This window comes from Silene latifolia, chromosome 11, assembly GCF_048544455.1.
Source record: "Silene latifolia isolate original U9 population chromosome 11, ASM4854445v1, whole genome shotgun sequence".
NCBI classification, from domain to species: domain Eukaryota; kingdom Viridiplantae; phylum Streptophyta; class Magnoliopsida; order Caryophyllales; family Caryophyllaceae; genus Silene; species Silene latifolia.
This window is the reverse complement of record NC_133536.1, coordinates 206006076-206025814: the sequence shown is the minus strand read 5'-3', so window position 1 is coordinate 206025814 and position 19739 is coordinate 206006076. Positions and strand designations below refer to the sequence as shown.

The 19739-nt window shown below is 37.0% G+C and overlaps 3 protein-coding genes across 3 annotated transcripts; all 3 read left to right on the top strand.

Moving 5' to 3' along the window:
• Positions 1 to 3888: 3888 nt before the first annotated feature.
• On the top strand, positions 3889 to 6911 carry LOC141612449 (uncharacterized). Its single transcript, XM_074431225.1, has 3 exons — positions 3889 to 4044; positions 4276 to 4364; positions 6493 to 6911. The coding sequence occupies exons 1-3, from the start codon at positions 4003 to 4005 to the stop codon at positions 6638 to 6640; spliced, it is 279 nt and encodes a 92-aa protein (XP_074287326.1). The 5' UTR covers positions 3889 to 4002; the 3' UTR covers positions 6641 to 6911.
• Positions 6912 to 8866: 1955 nt separating this feature from the next.
• Positions 8867 to 13815, top strand: LOC141612447 (very-long-chain enoyl-CoA reductase). The gene is made up of 4 exons (XM_074431224.1): positions 8867 to 9171; positions 9323 to 9362; positions 11596 to 12350; positions 13500 to 13815. The coding sequence occupies exons 1-4, from the start codon at positions 9103 to 9105 to the stop codon at positions 13566 to 13568; spliced, it is 933 nt and encodes a 310-aa protein (XP_074287325.1). The 5' UTR covers positions 8867 to 9102; the 3' UTR covers positions 13569 to 13815.
• Positions 13816 to 15959: 2144 nt separating this feature from the next.
• LOC141612445 (actin-11-like) lies at positions 15960 to 19642 on the top strand. The gene is made up of 5 exons (XM_074431222.1): positions 15960 to 16041; positions 17612 to 17691; positions 17789 to 18182; positions 18589 to 19202; positions 19324 to 19642. The coding sequence occupies exons 2-5, from the start codon at positions 17632 to 17634 to the stop codon at positions 19387 to 19389; spliced, it is 1134 nt and encodes a 377-aa protein (XP_074287323.1). The 5' UTR covers positions 15960 to 16041; positions 17612 to 17631; the 3' UTR covers positions 19390 to 19642.
• The last annotated feature ends 97 nt before the right edge of the window (positions 19643 to 19739 follow it).

Here is a 19739-nt window from a genome sequence, read left to right as displayed (position 1 = left end):
ATTAATTTAACGTCACAATTTGACGGAATGCAAAGTAGAGGTCACGCTAATAAGATAATATGGAATACACGGTTACCATGTGTGTTGAATAAAAGGGCAGGGTTATTTCCTAGAATTTGAAAAAATATGGGGTTACCTTGTAGAAAATCCCAATAATTTATTCAAATAGCTTTAAAACTAAAAAGTTACATGCTAATTTTCCCATGGCCCAGTTGGTACAAGTGTGGGAGGTCTATCTAGGAGATCACAAAATCTCATTGAAGACGGCACGTATCCGTCACTTTGGAGTGACGGATACCATTTTCTCTCACAAATGACCCAAATAGAGGAGAGAGGGAAGCACATGGGGGTGCCCCACCTTGTCTCCCTTATCCGTTTTGTAAGTGACATTACCCGTCACGTGCTTCGACCCGTCTTCAGCAATACTAACTGCTAGGAGATAAATATGAAAATATTGCTTTGTAAATTAAGTACTAATTTGTTAGCTATTTTTACATATATTAGAATTTGAAGTATTTTGGAGAAAACATTATCTTTTGGAAAAAGATATCTATAAAACAATAGTAACTTTTTTATAGGACCGTCCTGTAACATAGGACAAGTCCAATAGAAGATAATAGGCCCAATAAAAGGAGATTAAATAAATGTAAAACAAAAGAAATGTAAAAACCCATCTTCTTCCCTGCCACTACCAAACCCCCCACTGCAACTGCCATTAACTTATTAGAGTTATCACCGCCACCTCCTCCGCCCCTCTGTAGTCCACGCCCCTCGCCGCGACCTACTTCATCGCTTCAAAATCCACAACTTCTCCAACTTCTCGATTGCCGTTCTCATAACCATTATTCCGTCTTTATATCCTTCCATCAATCAATTTTTTAATGTAAAAGATGAAGAATGTCGATAATCGACTATCTAGGTTTGTAATTCAATCCTGAATGTTTCAGATTTCAAAATTAATATTTCACACTTTTAAAGTCTAGTTAATTGTTTTTTAAGTTGAATGCTCATGTTTTTATATTGAGAACTTTGAGTTTTAAGTTGAAAATTATGGGCTACAAATGAACTTAAATTAACTCATTGTTCTAACTGGCACATACACATAAATTAAACATCTAAAAGTTGTAACTTCAAAACTCAAAGTTTTAGTTTGAAAACTCAAGTTTTAGTTTTCTTTCTTTTTTCTTTCTTTTCAATTATTAGAATCGAAGAGGGGGGATAACATAAGAGTAATTGTCGTATTATTGATATTCGTTCCTGATTCGTATGATTACAATGGTACCATATTTATAGTACTAAGAGTATCTAGAACATACTTCCTCCATTCAACACCACTCTACCTATTTCACTTTTGTACACTATTCACAATTGTGTATTCAATTTCGATTTTCTCTCGATACGTAAGTGGAAATATATTCATGTGTGATCTTGTTTGATTCGTCTTTACGAGTACATTAAAAATATCTAACTTTTATAATTTTTGCAAATACGTAGCTAACGATATTTAACGCGTAAAACACGCGTTGGCAAACGTGAAAAAAGAAAGTGGTAGAGTGGAGTTGAATGGAGGAAGTATCAAATAATATCGCAATATAATACGGAGTATAACTTATTCTAATACCGATATTATTATGATTCCGGTATATTACAATATACCATAATATCTCCAACATCCCCCCCCAACCCATGGTAATTTGTCTAAATTTCCATGGGTTTGCAGGGTAGACAAAGAGAAACGGCTCTCTTTTCAAATCGGTTTCGTCGGGCGGGAACGTCGTCGTTTTTCAAACCCACCAAATCGTTGAAATTTCGTTGTCAAGAACGTCGCATTTTTTCGAACTTGACAAATATTGTGAAGAAACCCAAAGTTCCACATGTGAGGGCTGTCCCACATTGATAAAAGAGGAGAAGAATTACCACTTTATAAGGCAAGGGGCTACTCCCTCTATCGCCAATTGGTTTTAGAGTGGAACCCTCTTGGGCCTTCGTTGTGGACTCTTTCTCCTCCGTTAGGGTGCGGCCCAGGCCCGTTGTTGAATTTAACATGGTATCAGAGCACATGGCTAAAGACCTAGGTTTCATGGGCCAAAGTTTGCAGTCGGACGAGCAAAAAATTGCTCAGTTAAATTGTCCAGTCTGTGTGAAAAGTGGGCCTCACATGTGCGGGGGAGTGTGAAGAAACCCAAAGTTCCACATGTGAGGGCTGTCCCACATTGATAAAAGAGGAGAAGAATTACCACTTTATAAGGTAAGGGGCTACTCCCTCTATCGCCAATTGGTTTTAGAGTGGAACCCTCTTGGGCCTTCGTTGTTGAATTTAACAAATATCGGTGCGTAACTCGCCAATCGATGCGTATAGGACTCGCCAGACCAAATTTCGTGTAAATCGCCAATAATTAAGAAGAGACCACACTTTATTCACCTCCTTTGAACATGAGAGATTCAAAAGGGAATGGAATAGAAACACAATAATATGAAGTATTAGGGAAAAGATAAACACCAAAAAATGCATTTTTTTGTTTTTTTTTTAAATCATGAAGGTAAATATTGTCGATCAAATCCCGCCGGTGGGTTAATAGAATCAATTCAAGTTTAGTGTGTTAAATGCTATAGTTTTTTTGGTCAAGGATAGTTTTAACTTTTAAGATTAATAACTGTCAATTATAATTTGAAAACTGAATGATTGAAAGACAAGTTATGGCCCTTAATCTTTGAGTTAATGGAGGGATTGTGCGAGAAGTCCTAAACTTTGACAAGTAAATGGAAGGTTTGTGCGAGGAACGAAGTCGACATCTGGTGTTGTAGTTGAGGTCCTTGTTTGTAAGTGACTGGATTAGAGGCGTAGCTAGAGAGTTTGAGAGAGGTGCTGTCAGTTATAACATGCTCCATTGCTCCATACTCCCTTCCGTTTCATTTACTTTTTAATTTTTATGTGATTCTTCTTTTGCGATTTGGGCTTTTAGATAACAGGCTGGTCTTATGCTAAGAGACCGTCCTATTAAACAATTTGTGTATTTTCAAATTGCATTATTTGCTTAACCTAATTTAAGTTTGTCGTCCATTGTTGACATGGCCAGTAGCACAAGTCGGCCCAACCAACTCGATTCGTCGGGCCCTACTTCCATTGGTTGTGCAATTGTGTTGGCTTGAGTCGATTCATGGCTCAGATTTGAGAGTCTAACTCGTCCAAATACATTGACCCGATTCGACCCTAACCCAACGTGTAGCTAAGTCTAGGATAACTCCATCGTGTAGCAAACTAGCAATTATGGTGATTTTTTAGAAAATACTTTTTTTGTGTAAACCAGGGTATTCATCGTCGACAGCAGTGTATAATCCCCTTGTTACGGGTGCTCTCACAAAGAGGTAAATGGCTGGCCAAAGAGTTTACTCCATTTCCATGAGCAAGAATTGAACCCTGATCACATGGTTAAAGGATGAGGTGAACAACCATAACACCAAACTCATTTAGTTATTTTTTTGAAAATACTTGAAAATTGTGAAATTCAAACTTGTACGCTATCTATAAGGGTAAAGTTTAGTGGTTAAAACTTGAGAGACTCATGTTCAAGTCTTTCCAAGAGCAATCTTGTTTATATGACGTATTTATGACCCTAATCTATGCCTTCAAAACTCTCGACTGGTATACGTAGTTTAGTTTGCGGGCTTTACTACCCTCGTTATTTGACATACAAGTGGACTGACGCTTCCGTCCATACCATGCTAACACGGTAACACCACCACCTCTAGAATATCCCCAAAAAAAAAATTGTGCCCTGTCAATCCCCTCGAACCAATAATAATCCAACTTGTAAAATAAAAATATTCTTTTTTTTTTTTTCAATTTTTTTTCACACAATAAAAGAGAGGTAGTAGGTCTACTCATACGCATAAAATAACGTCCTGCTTGTATACTTGTAAGTTGTATCCGCAACCTCAATTTGACTCCAACAAAAAAAACTCATCTAAACTTTTCATCTCTCCTCCATTTTTTCCTCAACAATGGGTGGTGCTCCAGCCGTCAACCGTTGGCTTAGACCCGAGGTATACCTCTCTACTCTTTATCTAATTCTCGTATGAGACGGTCTTGTTTTAAAATCGATCGGTCTCCTATACACGAGAGAGACCGATCTATTTTATTGAACTATGTAGTCAATCATGTTGTTTTTCGATTAGATCTGATTTATGTATTATTCACTCCGTCTCAATCATTTATTTACCGAGTAATCGATCTTGTTAGAATTAATTAAATTAAATCAAAATTATTGTTGGTAGGTGTATCCATTGTTTGTGACTATTGGTGTAGCCGTCGGAATTTGTGGGCTTCAGTTGATCCGCAATATTACCACTAATCCTGAAGTTAGGTCTGAATTTTTCTCTCCTTTTTTCTTTTTTTTTTTCGTCACTAATTTTTATTTATTTTTATATTTTGCGGGTTGATTTGGGTTTTGGTAACGCATAATTGATTTTATTTTCATGATTTATGTTGTCGAAATTTAAAATATTCGAATTCAATTACATATGAGATTGCCTGGAATTCAACTTCTCAATGATTTATTGGAAACCCGCGGAATTGGAATTGTAATTAGACGAGGGATTTATTTTCAAGTCTATGATAGGAGATTGGATAATGATGAGATTAAAATAACTACTAAATGGAAATTGAGGAATTTGACCAAATTTTAATTAGGTTGGAAATGAAAATTAATTGAGCCCAATTCCAATTCCAAATTCTAGGTTTTCCAAACAATTGAAATGATGCCTCAATTACGGAATTTAATTTCAATTTAGGGTCCCAAACATGTCATTATATGTACGTCATGTGAAATTAGACAACTCACCGTCTCATTTTGGTTCTTTACATTATTGTTCATTTATGAGGGGTATTTTAATCAAACCTAAAAAATTAATTGGCAAATAAAGTATTTTTATACGAATCTCACCGTCTCATTTTGGTTCTTTACATTATTGTTCATTTATGAGGGGTATTTTAGTCAAACCTAAGAAATTAATTGACAAATAAAGTATTTGTATACGAATAATGTGATTATTTTGGTTTTGATCATAGATGTTGCGTTTATTTATGTGGAAATGAATTTATATAGACCCATATATTTATAAATGGCAATCTAGGATTCTTGATTTCAATGGGTTTTACCGTTAAACTTGATAAAACTATGAATTCTAGATTGCTATTCAAACTCCTTTTTTTTCACTTTAAGTTTGTGAAATAATGAAATCATATAAGCCGTCTCTTTGAAAGCGATTTAACAATCTTATTGTAAAAGTCAGGATGATTAAAGATGATTTGATGAATATAAAAAGATTGCCAAAGTTTAAGGATATTTGTTGATGATAAAAGGGTTCACCCAATATACTTGTGACCTTTTGTAAAAAGGTTTTAGCATGAAGAATTGGTTAAGTCGGTTGCGCAGAAGTATTCATTGTATGTGAACATGTGGTTGCCATTTAAAACCATAGCCTAATCGATGAGGATGATAGTAGTGGTTAAACTAGAAAGTAAAGCTGGGACTTGGGAGTATTGACGAGCCTTTGAAATCCTGAAGTGGAGTCGGGGTTTGATGAGAAAATCTAACTGTCCTGCTCTGAATATGTTCCAGTGTGGTAAAGCCCTAGAATTGCAAACAGGCGTAGTATCTTCATGGCTTCTAATCTTCTATCAGTTGACTTGTTAATTCTTGCAAAATTGTTCCAAGTCTAGTAAATATTGTGAATAAGTGGATTTCTGCAGTTGACTGATTCTGTTTACTTCTGGTATTATGCTATACTACTGTGAATTGTGAACACAACCCAGCATTAATCTTACCGGGCTAGAGTTAATGATCATACAAAGTTGGGATAATATTGTATTTTTCTAGTAGTAGTATTTTGTTGTGGTGAAGTTACGCATTCTGACCTGGGTTATTTCGCGTTCGAGTCTGTTTTCATGTGTTATTATCTGGTCGTCATTTCCATGCCGGCGTAGTTTGGTATGTGATCAACTTCAGTTCAATATCACACTAGTCATTTTGGATCAGTTTAGCTCATTTTCAGTGGGTTTGTTTCAGATAGGGCCAATTCTAGTTTTGTTGTTTAACTTTGAAGCATGGCTCAATCTCGGCCGAGTTGTATCGGTTTTTCACTACCGTTACGAGATATCGCCCGAGAAATCATTGAGATTCACTGCTAGCCGTCTGCAACGACCGATTATACCGCTACCGCGACTATGACCGATACCGAGATTTTGAACCATGCTTTGAAGTCATATTTGAGTCAAATATGGGTTTTAAGTCGAGTTACTCAAGTCAAATCAGGCTTATTTTGCCAGTTCTACCTGTGATGCTTCGTCTTGCTAAAGACTGCATGTTTATGTTGCTGCTTTGTTTTTTATTAAGTTTGCAGAAGAATGGACTAGTATGTTCATGATATTTAATGGATGTATTGTTCTTTCAATGCCTGCCATGTTGCTAACATTGTTCTCGTAATACTCAGAGTGAATAAGGAAAGGCGAGCTGCTGGTATACTGGACAATCATGCAGAGGGAGAGCAATACTCCCAGCATGTTGTCAGGAAATTTGTGCGCACAAAGAGTACTGAGATCATGCCAGGTATCAACAAATGGTTTAGCGACCCACAGTGAAGCTCCACGAACAACGATTGATGAATTTGCGTCCTATTTATATTAACAAGATAAAATGTGATTAACAAGACAAACTGCATTTCTGAAGGCATCCCATGGTTATATGGTTTGTCTCTATTCTTCTGTACTATTCAGTAATTGAACCCTCTGGTCCTGTTTGAAGGAGACGTCGGTTTTGTTGTTGCCTGAACTATTCGGTCGTATGAATTTATATGACGTGGTGATTGTTGAAACCTTTCTTCTTTTTTATAATAACCGGTTTTGCCGAGTACGATAGCTTCTGAGAATCAGTGACCAGCTAGCTTTTATACCATGATTATAATCTTCCCTGGTCTACTTACATGATGTTGAAACCACGATTATCAGATTCATAATATGAACGATTCAAATTCGTAATACGAATACATGATCCGTTCAAAATAGAGTATAATATGGTGTAATCATAACTAGACACCATACTTCGTTGTAATTCGAATATGTAAGTTGTGCGAATCAATTCGCAATTGGGTACATCAGTACATGACTAGCAAATTTGGCAATCCAGCTTGAAACACTTGGAGATGACTGTTCGAACAGAAGCTTCTTTAATTATATTGCTAGTTCGTTGGTCTCATTTAAATATATGTGAAACATCACTCATTTCCCGTCTCTGTTTGCTAATCCGTCTTCATTTACTTGGCCACATATAAGGCCGCCGTAAGACACAACTCCATTACAAAGTAAATGGTCATGCGAAAAGCTTAAAGGCCGGGTTGTTTGAGAGGAGGCCGAAGTCTTTGCGTGAGCGCCCCTTCTCATGACTTGGCCCATCGACATTATTATACAACCAACTTGTTCTTTTTTCAAATGAACCACAATGGTATCACTAGGGATGGCAATGGGTAGGGTCTGGGTAGGGTCCGCCTAGACCCGGACCCGACCCGAGATTTTTCCTTTGGACCCGTACCCGACCCAGACCCGCAAGGGTCTAAAATTTGAGGACCCATACCCGGACCCTATGGGTAAAGGTAGGGTTTGGGTCTACCCGTGGGTCCGAGTTTAGTATGCACTTTAAGAATAAGATTAACAACTATGGGGTCTATAATATTAAAAAAAAAAAAATCATACTACTTTAACATTATGAGTTTATTAATCTGCCGTTAATGGTGGTTGTCGGTCGCTATTATTAGAGGTGGTTGCGGGTCGCGTATCGATCTTTGTGGTGGTGGTTTTCTTGTGTCAGTGGTGGAGTGGTGGTATTATCAGAAGAGTTTGGTTGGGTTTTATCACTTTATGGGATGAGGGAAAAGAAAGAGACTTTAGTTGGGTTTCTACCCGTATGAATTCATAAAAGTTGTAATTTTGATTTTTTTTTCTTTAATAAAGGGTCTAAGGGTCGGGTATGGGTCTCATAACATAGACCCGGACCCGGACCCGAAATATTTTCTTAAGACCCATACCCGACCCATACCCATTGGGTCTGAAAAAATGAGACTCATACCCGACCCATTAGGGTCCGACCCTCAGGGTCTGGGTCGGGTCCCCGACCCACTGCCATCCCTAGGTATCACACATGGAAGTGGAGATTCACTAATAACCATTATGATCTATCTTAACCATTATCTAAAAAACATCGTAGACTCAACCGACCTAAGATTAATCTTGTTAAAATTGACCCGACCCGAGCCAACACCGAACTTCACCCGAATCCGAATTGAACCTACCCAATACAATGGCCCGAATGTTTATTCTTGGAAACTGACCGTTGTCCCTAAATAACCTGATAATAATTGACCCAAGAATCTCATCTGAACAGGAATGATCTGGTTCTGACCCGATTCGACCTGAATACTGTTAAAACCCGAAAATAACAAGACTCGAATAGTTATGTTCCAAACCCAGCCCGATTAACCCGTTTACTAGATCTAAGTAGATCTGACAAAATTGCCCCGACCGGAAAGTGACCCGACTTGAGTGACCCAAAATGACCATATTGATCCAAAATGACTCAATTAATGCAAAATCATGACTCGAAATGACCCAAATGATCCAGAACAACCCGATTCAAAATAACCCGATCCGAAAGTGACTCAATAACATATTGACCCGTGAATATCCCGATCCAAAATGATCCGACCCAAACCCAACCCAAATGGCCCATTTACCAGATCTAGTTCTAAGTCCTATCATAGGAATTCATTCAAACTTGTCAAAGTACATAAAAGGTGGCCAATCAATACCCAAGTCGGGCCAAAATTAGATATCCTACTTCCAACCAACTACCCGCCTTACTAATAAAGATTGTGTGTTTGCTCATAAATAATTGCACCAATCCTTCATTTCCTCCATAACTAATTCTTTCGATATGATCGAGAATTAACTCTCCTACCCATAAAAGTCTTACGCAAAATTAGCTCAGAATATCAAAAGGGTTTACTCTAATTTGCATTTGCTGAACTGGGTATCTCTTAATTTACTCAGAAATGAATGTTTCAATTGTTACTCGAAGTGGTAGAGAGCTCATTAAAGGAGGAATTCAGCTTAATGAATCTGTATGTTCTTTCTTTAATTCTTGTTTTTTGGATAATATTGCTGTTTAATTTCATAATTAGCTGATTAATGTTCTTGTTTGTTTATAATTTGATGAGTTTTGGATGATTTAGAAGTTTTTTTAATCAGATTGTATTGTTGGTTTTGATATAGGCTACTGTTGCTGATCTACAAGATGCAATCTATAAGAGAAGTAAGTTCTTTGTTCTCTGCAGTTGGTCTCTCGTAAAACGGGCATATCCGTCTTAGATTTAAACGGGTCAAATAACACCCTTATTTGATTCGTTTTAAGTTTAAGATAGATATGCCCGTCTTAAATAAGCATTTGTGCTCTAAATTTACTAAAGTTGATTTCTTTTCTGTTAATTCAATTAATGAGCTGATTATTTTGTAAGAGTTTTGATATTTAAGTAGGATTTGTAGTTTTCGGGTTATGATCTTATATTGGAACAAGTATTAATCTGTGAATTGAATGTAAGTAAGCTATAGCAGTGAGCTGAAGTGTGATTGAGTTGTGATATTGGCGTGTTTTGGTCTGGTGTTGACTTCACATTAAAAAATATGTAGTCATGAAATCTGCATCTAAGTTGTGCTTAGGAAGCTACATATATTTGTTATAAAGATGAAGTGATCCAATGTTATCTTGTTGAACGCGGCCGAATAGATGTTCTCAGTTGGGGTTATGCATCATCTTTTGGTGATGTGTGGACTTTTTTTCTTCTTCTTGTCCGGATTTCGGAACTTATAAGGACAAATGGGTCTATGTCAGTATAGTTGACACACTTTCAACATGTAGTCTAATATGTTTATTCCTTGTTGAGGAAAAACGTAGTGTTGGTTGGATGTCATATACTCCATATATTCCAATGGACTTTAAAAGTGATTCTTAACTATGTAGGAGTAGGATATCTTTGAAATTCGAAAGATGTAGGTTTACATGCTATGTTACTCTGATTTGGTCGCAAATGTTGGTCTTGACACTCTCAAGTTTGCAACCCATATTTTGTGAAGTTTCATATATTTGGTCTAAAATTAACTGTCGAGGTCTCGTGTGTGTTGAACAGGCATCACATTGCCAAAGTAAAGTGTCGTAGTAACATACATTGCATTGTCAATTATTTTGGGAGTGATGATGAAGCGATCACTCTTTTAGCTCCAAATATGGGTTGTAGTCTACACTGATCATCTCTTTTGTAACAAAGATTATAATCTATATAGATCAAGGGTAAAATCTCAAAACTGACTTTCCAGCCATCCATATTAATGTGGGCGTTCTTAATTGTAGAAGAAAAAAGTGTGTTTTTTGTGTGGACAGTTAACATATCTTATGCTATGATGGTGTTTGCTGCCAATAGCATTGTAGTGTGAGATTAAGTATAATATATGTACACTAGCTCAGATGAAACCGTTGTATGCGTTTAATGGTCTTACACAAGACTATCTATGGGGTATATTTTTTTAGGCTTCATGGAGTAGTGCTTTCAATAGTCATAATACAATCTTTGGCGGCACTCTAAATTTAGGCAGTGCGGAAATGCTATGTAAGCAATTCCTGTATTTGGTGTTGAGAAGTTTCATTTTAAATCAGTTTTCTTAGGTCTAAAACATAGAGCAAAAAAGGGTACATTTTTCTCTCTCTTGGGAGCAAACTACATAGAAATCTGCTATTGAAGAGTGAGGACCCGAGAGGTCTCGACGAGGATTTTTAAAATGATGATCATTCTTACTTTATTGATGTGAGATTAATTTGAATATCTTTCTTCTTTGACTACTGTGCAAATAGATAACCTCATCACAGAGGACAATGTGACTTTTTTTTTTTTCAGATGATTTAGTAATCCATATTTCCGTGGTAAACATGTCAGTTAATGCTCAGCTCTTACACCGTTTTTAGGATTTGTCAGCCATCCCTATCTTCATTTCAGTTTGATGTGGTCTCGTCCTATGGCTTAGATTTGGGTTTATCATGGGGCATTCTTCCAGTGTGCACTTTATCTTCTCTTCCTCTTCCTTGTAATTGTGATTCATTTTGTGGGGGGTGCCAGGATGATTGCAGTAGACTGTTGCATCCAGTGAAAACATTAGTTACCTTCTTTAGAAGATTAAGAATGAATGTAGTAAATTGTTAGAGCTACCTATAACAGCAACTGGACCAATGCCTTGGTTAATTTCTTAGCTTTCTGACCTGTTCGATTTTATATGGAATGTGTAATATACTGTTTAAAACTTCTACTATGATGATTTGCATGGAGCCAATGGTCGTTTTATTTTTTGCAAGTCGTCTTCTTTATCGGGGGATCAAAAAGTAAAGAAAGTAGATTATAGATTTACTCTTCTTACATTCCTTCATCTTTTATCATAGTATTATTATGTACATAATTCCAAATGGTTTCGATCCCTGCTAACTATCTTATTTTCATTTGTAGCCAAGAAATTTTATCCTTCAAGGCAACGACTGACACTTCCCGTCCAACCCGGGTCAAAACAAAGACCAACTGTCCTTAACAGTAGGAAAAGCCTCGTGGAGTATTCTGATGGTAATTCCAACACCATTACCGTAGTATTTAAGGACCTTGGGCCCCAGGTCTCTTACCGTACTCTATTCTTTTTCGAGTACTTGGGTCCTTTGATCATCTACCCAATATTCTACTACTTCCCTGTTTATGAGTTCTTTGGGTACAAAGGTGAACATGCCAAACTTCCAGTTCAAACATACGCCTGTTATTACTGGTGCTTTCACTATTTCAAGCGTATTATGGAAACCTTTTTTGTCCATCGCTTTAGTCATGCAACTTCTCCAATATCCAATGTTTTCCGGAATTGTGCATACTATTGGTCTTTTGGAGCTTACATTGCTTACTATGTGAATCATCCACTTTACACCCCAGTCAGTGACCTCCAATGGAAGATAGGTTTTGGTTTTGGCTTGTTGTGCCAACTTTCGAACTTCTACTGTCATATCTTGCTGAAGAATCTTAGGAGTCCTGACGGAGGTGGTGGGTATCAGATTCCAAGGGGATTCTTGTTCAATATTGTGACTTGTGCCAATTACACCACGGAGATTTATCAATGGATGGGCTTCAATGTTGCAACCCAAACTGTGGCTGGTTATGTCTTTGCCGTAGTTGCTGCCTCTATCATGACTAATTGGGCACTTGCAAAGCACCGTCGTTTGAAGAAGGTAATTTCATTATACCTGTCCATTCTGGTGTTAAGTAACCTGTCTTTTCTCCATGTGATGATATATGCTATTGCTTTGTGCTTAGATAGTCAGGGTCTATGTCAGGGTCAACTTCAGGTTGAGATAGGAATGAACCTCGTGTTAGGCCCTAATGTGATGGTGTTTCAAAAGCTTGTTAAGCGGGTTGGTAACGTTCAGGTCAATACGGGTTGGCCCTATTTGTTTTTTTGGCATTTGGTCGAAGTACGGGTAGGTACAATACGGGTTAGGGTCAGCATGCGCGTAATATCAGGTCAGATTGACTGCAAGATGAGAGTTTGAACAAAAGATAACTTTGCAGCAATACAGACCATTACTGACAATTACCTTATAACGACCACTTCGGTCTCCCTTTGATTTAGTCGAGAAAAAACGACGACCTAATAATGATATTATGAACCTTATTGTTCTGACGCCGCCTCCAAAGTCCAAACCTTACAGAAATTGGCGCAGTCACAACTTTCAGCAGTAATTTTCTAGCCCTTTAGAACGACACTTATCTTTGTGAACATTTTTTTTTTCTGATACTTGAAGTAATAATGACTAATGAGTTTTGGCTGAAATAAATTATTGAAAATGGGTCAGTATGCTTGTACAGTTGTAGTGCCGGGTCATATTTTGACTGCAAGTTGATAGTTTGCTCGAAACTTCCAACCCAATATAATTTTGCAGCAGCACAGAATACAGACTCTTGACTGGCAATTACCGTATAACCAGCAATTTAGGTCTCCCATTTATCTAGTCGGAACATTTAGACGACCGAATAGCTAATACTGATATTATGAACCTTATCGTGTTGGTTCTGCCTCCAAAGTCCAGAGAAATAGGCAGAGTAACAACTTTCAGCAGTAATTCTCTAGCGCTTCAGCACAACACTTGTCTTTGTGAACATTTTTTTTTTGCTTTGATGCTTGAGAAAAAAAAAGGATCAAATTATCGAGAATGGGTCCATGAACTCCAAGTAGGCTCGGTCTTGTATTTATGGAACAAATCGCTGATTTGCTTAGCCACTTGAGAGTAACAGTCACTGGATTGTTCATAGGTTTACTTTTGTCTGTTCTGTATAGCAGCTGATCTAACCACGGTCAACATATCTCATATTACTTGCAGTTATTTGACGGAAAGGATGGGAAGCCTAAGTATCCACGAAGATGGGTGATATTGCCTCCATTCCTGTAAACCCGAGGGGTAAACTCAAATCTGATTCACATTATTGGTGACTCCTTTACACGCACCATATCGGGAATGTCGTCATAATTCTGCTATTATTTTGGCTTCATGTTCAAGCCCCCAAATTTAATCAAGTTTTAGTTACTGCAATTCTACTTCAGATCCTTTAGTATGATTTGTGTAAACTTTAATTATACTCCGAATTAATTTCCTAGGATGCTCCCCTTTCATGGTATAATTGCATTTTATATCATCATCTCTGTCTCTTACCTCATCAAACTCAACATTTCTGTTTTGCACTTCTGCACACATTTGTACTTTACTGTATCTGGATTATGAAAGTCATCATTTTCAGAACAGACTTTTGATCGGTTATCATGAATCGTTAGGAATTCAAACAAAAACCGTCATTTTACGATGAAATTGTTGGAAAGGGAAATGTTTTTAGTTGCGTCACTATAAATGAGTAATACGATAATGTAAACCTGAAACTTTTCAAATTTTGTATCATCCGAGGAGACGAGCACCCATGCTGGTCCCCCCTTGGCTCCGTCACTAGATTTCTTTTTCTTTTGACAGATTATTCAAAGGGATTCTACAGCTAAGAAGAATGTGGGAGCTTAAACTGTAATAATCACAAAGAAAACAATGATAAAAGCATTCTTTTGTGGGTTAATCAAAGAATAAACTATAAATTAAGTTACAGGCTAAGGGAAGCTGGATAATGGATCGCACTAATGTTGCACATAGGGTAGTCTTTTTCAAGGGAGGAGATACAGAATCTTTGTTTGGTCCATTTGTCTAGGAAGTAGTCTCCAAGCCATGTGAATTTTGATGTGTCTTTACATTTATTTAATTTTTTAAATATTTTATTTAGGCTTAATGTCAAGAGATATATCCGTTTAAGTTTTAAGACGAGTCAAGTAGTATGAATAAAGCAAAAGCGATATTTTATGAACAACTGGTGGTATAACCTATTAACTGAATTATGCATAAGATCAATATTAATCCCAAGGTAGTAACAACCACATATTATAGGGTTTAGTAGCAACAACCACCTTTCACGATACAAAATGAATATGTAAAAAAAATAAAAAGATAGTATTCGTAGAGACATACTAAAAATGCAAAATGTGAGTTATTCACTATACAGAATGAGCATAAGAGACATAAGTAGAGTTGAGAAAACTATCTCGACGTCATTCCTGAATCGCATCCAAACAAATGATTAAATTTGAACTGGATTCGACCCCATTCTCTCTTATCTAAGTGTTTCTATTAACCATTATCCGTAACTATATTGATAGCAACACATTCGAAATTACCATAACCTGAAATAACCTAACAATAGCGATCCACCCTGGATTCTTGCATCTGGAATAACCAAAGTACCCTGCCTGAACTATCTCGATGCACACCTGACTCGATTAGCAACTCTTGTAGGCATAAACATGTACAATACAAATCGTACCATTGTTCGCAAGCGGTTAAAATTAAAGAATTTCCAAGAGTCTCAGATTCAAGTGTCACCAAGAGCAATATTGTGAGGGTTATATAACCCGAGGTTATGCTTTCTAGACTTCGAGTTTGCCACCCCTCTAATAATGGTGGGCGACTAGGTGTACGTTATTTACTAACTCTCACATATACTGTTGGATTTATCCAGCATGCGTGATTTGATTCAAATATTCAATCATCATCATCATACAATATTAATAATTTACACATTTTATACATATAATCATGTACTTCCTCCATTCAACTCCACTCTACCACTTTCCTTTTTCACGTTTGCTAACGCGTCTTTTACGCGCTAAATATCGTTAGCTACGTATTTGCAAAAAATATAAAAATTAGATATTTTTAATGTATTCGTAACGACGAATAAAACAAAACCCCACATGAATATATTTTCACTTACGTATCCAGAGAAAATTGAAACTGAATACTCACTCGTGAATAGTGTACAAAAATGAAATAGGTAGAGTGGAGTTGAATGGAGGTAGTAGATAGTAAATTTTAAAAACCTAAAAATTTACTGTAATTTTTTTTTGTGATAGATAAGACAAAATAGATTGTTATTCTCTATGTTCATATGGATGATATTTAACCCCTCATAAACTTTACGATAATCGACAAATATGTCCTTGTGAAAAATCTAAAAATTTCAAAATAGAAAAGAGGGAAATGAAGTAAAAGCCTTACAAAAGTGGCAAAGAGATGTGTAAATGGAATGTGGGGGCGAAAAGAGTAAAACGACAGCATCGACTGGAAATTCGCGGGGCCACTCACACTCATCAAATACTGCTTACGTGTCATCATCTCCGTATATCCAGCCTGTACAATCTAACGGTCGTTATTTAATCTCAGTCTAAATAAATACCTCTTCGACTCCATTAATATCCTTCCTCATTTTTTTACAAGCTTTCTCTCACTTCTTCCCTCTGTTCTTCGTTCTTTCTCTCTCTAACTTTTTCTCAAGGTATCGCTACTTTATCTCTCTAGAATTCCGCTATTCGTTCTAATTTCACGTAAGTTGATCGATTATTTGATGTATTGATGAAAATCTGTGTTGAAATTTCTGTAAAATGATGTGCATTTTGATTAATTCGCTGGTAATTTTGTTAATCTATAATTTTCCGTTATTTATGTTCTCAGTTCTCTTTTTTAACCGATTATTTTATATATCGATGATAATGTGCGTAAAAGGTTTAGTTAATGATGCGTAATTTGATTAATTTGCAGGTGTTTTGGTTAATGTTTAATTTTTCGTTAATTATGTTCGCATTTGTCGTCGTTGATGAATTATTTTCTGGTGTTTTATTTGATGTCTTGATGATTACATTTTCTTCAAATTTCCGCTTTATTCATCGATTATAATTGTGTATTTTGAGAGGTTTTTGTTTTTTCACATGAAATCGCTGTATAATTGTGTTTTTATTGAATAAATTCGTATCGTGCGGATTTAAGTTTTTGAATTTTGAATTTTGTTCAAATTTTGAAATCGGATTAGTTTTGTTCGTTTGAGTGATATCATTGAATAGATTGAAACACGAATATTTGGAGATCAATGTGGATTTATATGATCTTTTATCATTTATGTGTTGTGTGTTTAGTGATCTGCATTTTGATTCGTTTTTGATTTTGAAATCGGATTAGTTTTATCATTTGCTGTTTTTGAGCGAATTTTGTTGACGTGCATTTTTATCCAAATGTATGAAATTCCGTCTATTTGTAATGTTTTTCACTTCTGGCATGAAATCAATTTTTAAAAATATTTAGTATTGTCTGAATTTGAATTTTGAATTTTATTAATTATCGGCATCAGATTAAAACTGTTCGTTTAAGAGCAATCTTAGCATTGAATAGATTGAAAAGCGGATACTAGGAGATCAATGTGGATATTTGTGATCTTTTATTAGATCTTTTCTTTTAAGAATAACATTAACATTGACTCGGCTGAAAAGCGGATATTGGGAGGCCAATGTGGATATATCCATCTTCTAATCCGAGTGGCGTTGATTAGGAAAAACTTGTATGGAACGTAAACTTTGTCATTTTTAATTTATCAAAACAATTATTTGCACATTGTCATTTCTAAAATGTTGCAAGTATTATAGATTGTGGGAAAACATTTATTAAAGTTGACATTGTTGAATTACTAAAGTCAAATGAGGACAATATAAATAATGGGAGTATATGTATAGCTTCATCACTTTCCATTGGTTTGCTCTATGTTGAGCCTGTTGTGCGTCTTGGCTTTGCGCCTCGTCGCTTTGGTCCCTTAGCGCCTTGGTGCGCTCTGCACCTCTTCAAATTAAGATTGTCTATTGAGGTTTTCTGACTGAATTTTGATTTTAACATTGCCTTGTACCTTGTGTTAAAGTCAAGATTTAAACCTTTGTAGCGGGATTGTATGGCCCTTGAAAGTTGAAACAACGCTTTTGAGTTCTAGTGTCTTTTGATCAGAGCTGTACACTTAAGATTTAATATTGATTTGTTACCATTTAACTGGTATCTTATTAGCTTCTTCTCATGTGACTGATGGCTAGGTTTTAGCGTTCTATAAAAGATGGCCGAAGGTGAGGATATCCAACCACTTGTCTGCGACAATGGAACTGGAATGGTTAAGGTAACGATCTAGCAATGGCTATGCTTCCTTTATATAATTTCGCAGTCAACAGATTACTTTGTTTAGTTATGTTCAACTCATGGCTTGTGTTTTTTAGGCTGGATTTGCCGGAGATGATGCCCCTAGAGCCGTCTTCCCTAGTATTGTTGGTCGCCCTCGTCACACTGGTGTCATGGTTGGTATGGGTCAGAAAGATGCTTATGTTGGAGACGAAGCTCAATCCAAGCGTGGTATTCTCACTTTGAAGTATCCTATTGAACATGGTATTGTTAGCAACTGGGATGACATGGAGAAGATATGGCATCACACCTTCTACAATGAACTCCGTGTTGCTCCAGAAGAACACCCAGTTCTTCTGACTGAAGCACCTCTCAATCCTAAGGCTAACCGTGAAAAAATGACCCAGATCATGTTTGAAACTTTTAATACCCCTGCAATGTATGTTGCCATTCAGGCCGTTCTTTCCCTCTATGCCAGTGGTCGTACAACTGGTGAGTTTGCGAAAACTGAGATATTAAAATTGCTTTTTTTTTTTCCATATTTCCAATGGAGCCAACGACTCCTTACTCTTTGGTTATGAATTATAATGGGATAAATCAAAATGACTCACTAAAGTGGATGCGCTTCTTTCTTTTGTGAAGTAGCGGTCTTTCGATGCAGTTCTCGACGCAATTTTCATCTTGGGTCATTCGGAAACAGCCTCTTTGTGTTGCTAACACAAGGGTAAGGCTGCGTACATCCAACCCCCCTTACCCCGCAATTTGCGGGAGCCATTGAGGGTAATGTTGTTGTTGTAAGATGGGAAATTTCTGTCTATATATGATTGCGTTCCGGATAATTTTATGCTCTCTTAAAACAATTGATATTTATTGGATGTGTTTGTATGTGATATTACAGGTATTGTCTTGGACTCTGGTGATGGTGTCAGCCACACTGTCCCCATCTACGAAGGGTACGCGCTTCCACATGCTATCCTCCGTCTCGACCTTGCAGGACGTGACCTGACTGACTACCTGATGAAAATCCTCACAGAGCGTGGGTATTCTTTCACCACCTCAGCAGAGCGTGAAATTGTCCGGGATATGAAGGAGAAGCTTTCCTACATTGCCCTCGACTATGAGCAGGAATTGGAAACCTCAAACACTAGCTCTTCAGCTGAGAAAAGCTATGAACTTCCTGATGGACAGGTCATCACCATTGGAGCAGAGCGTTTCCGTTGCCCTGAGGTCCTCTTCCAACCATCACTCATCGGTATGGAAGCTGCCGGTATTCATGAAACTACATATAACTCCATCATGAAGTGTGATGTGGATATTAGGAAGGACCTGTACGGTAACATTGTCCTCAGTGGTGGTACAACTATGTTCCCGGGAATTGCTGACCGAATGAGCAAGGAAATTACCGCCTTAGCCCCCAGTAGCATGAAGATTAAAGTGGTGGCACCACCGGAAAGAAAATACAGTGTCTGGATCGGAGGCTCCATCTTGGCATCCCTCAGTACATTTCAACAGGTACGCGCTTGTTAACTACATACAAGGATTATCCTCGTATTTTACGCTTTTTATGTAATCAAATTTCGTATGTTCTGACTTCTGATCAGCAACCTAACGCAAATTCGTTAATTGACTGTAGATGTGGATTGCAAAGGCCGAGTATGACGAGTCAGGACCATCAATTGTTCACAGAAAATGCTTCTAAGTTTTCGGAAAATTGGGTTCAGGTGTTGCAGATTGTCTTCTTCCAGGTGGAAGGCCCGTTATAAGCTGTTAAAAAGCGGAAGAAAGGCCATTCGTTCAATTTTTGTTTTTTTCGTTTACTTTAATGTTGATTCTTACATTGTAATGATAGCCATGAGAAGTCGAGTGGTTTAAGAAAATTATTGAGTTCTTTTAGTGAACAATTCTATTCATTTTCTGAAGTCATGGACTCTATTGATGTCCGATTCATTTCATTTCGTAGCTGTTTAAAGTTGTACTCTACACTCATAGACGCTTGCTTTTTATGATAGGAACCGTCAAACAAAGAACAAATATGTTCTTGGTTTAGAT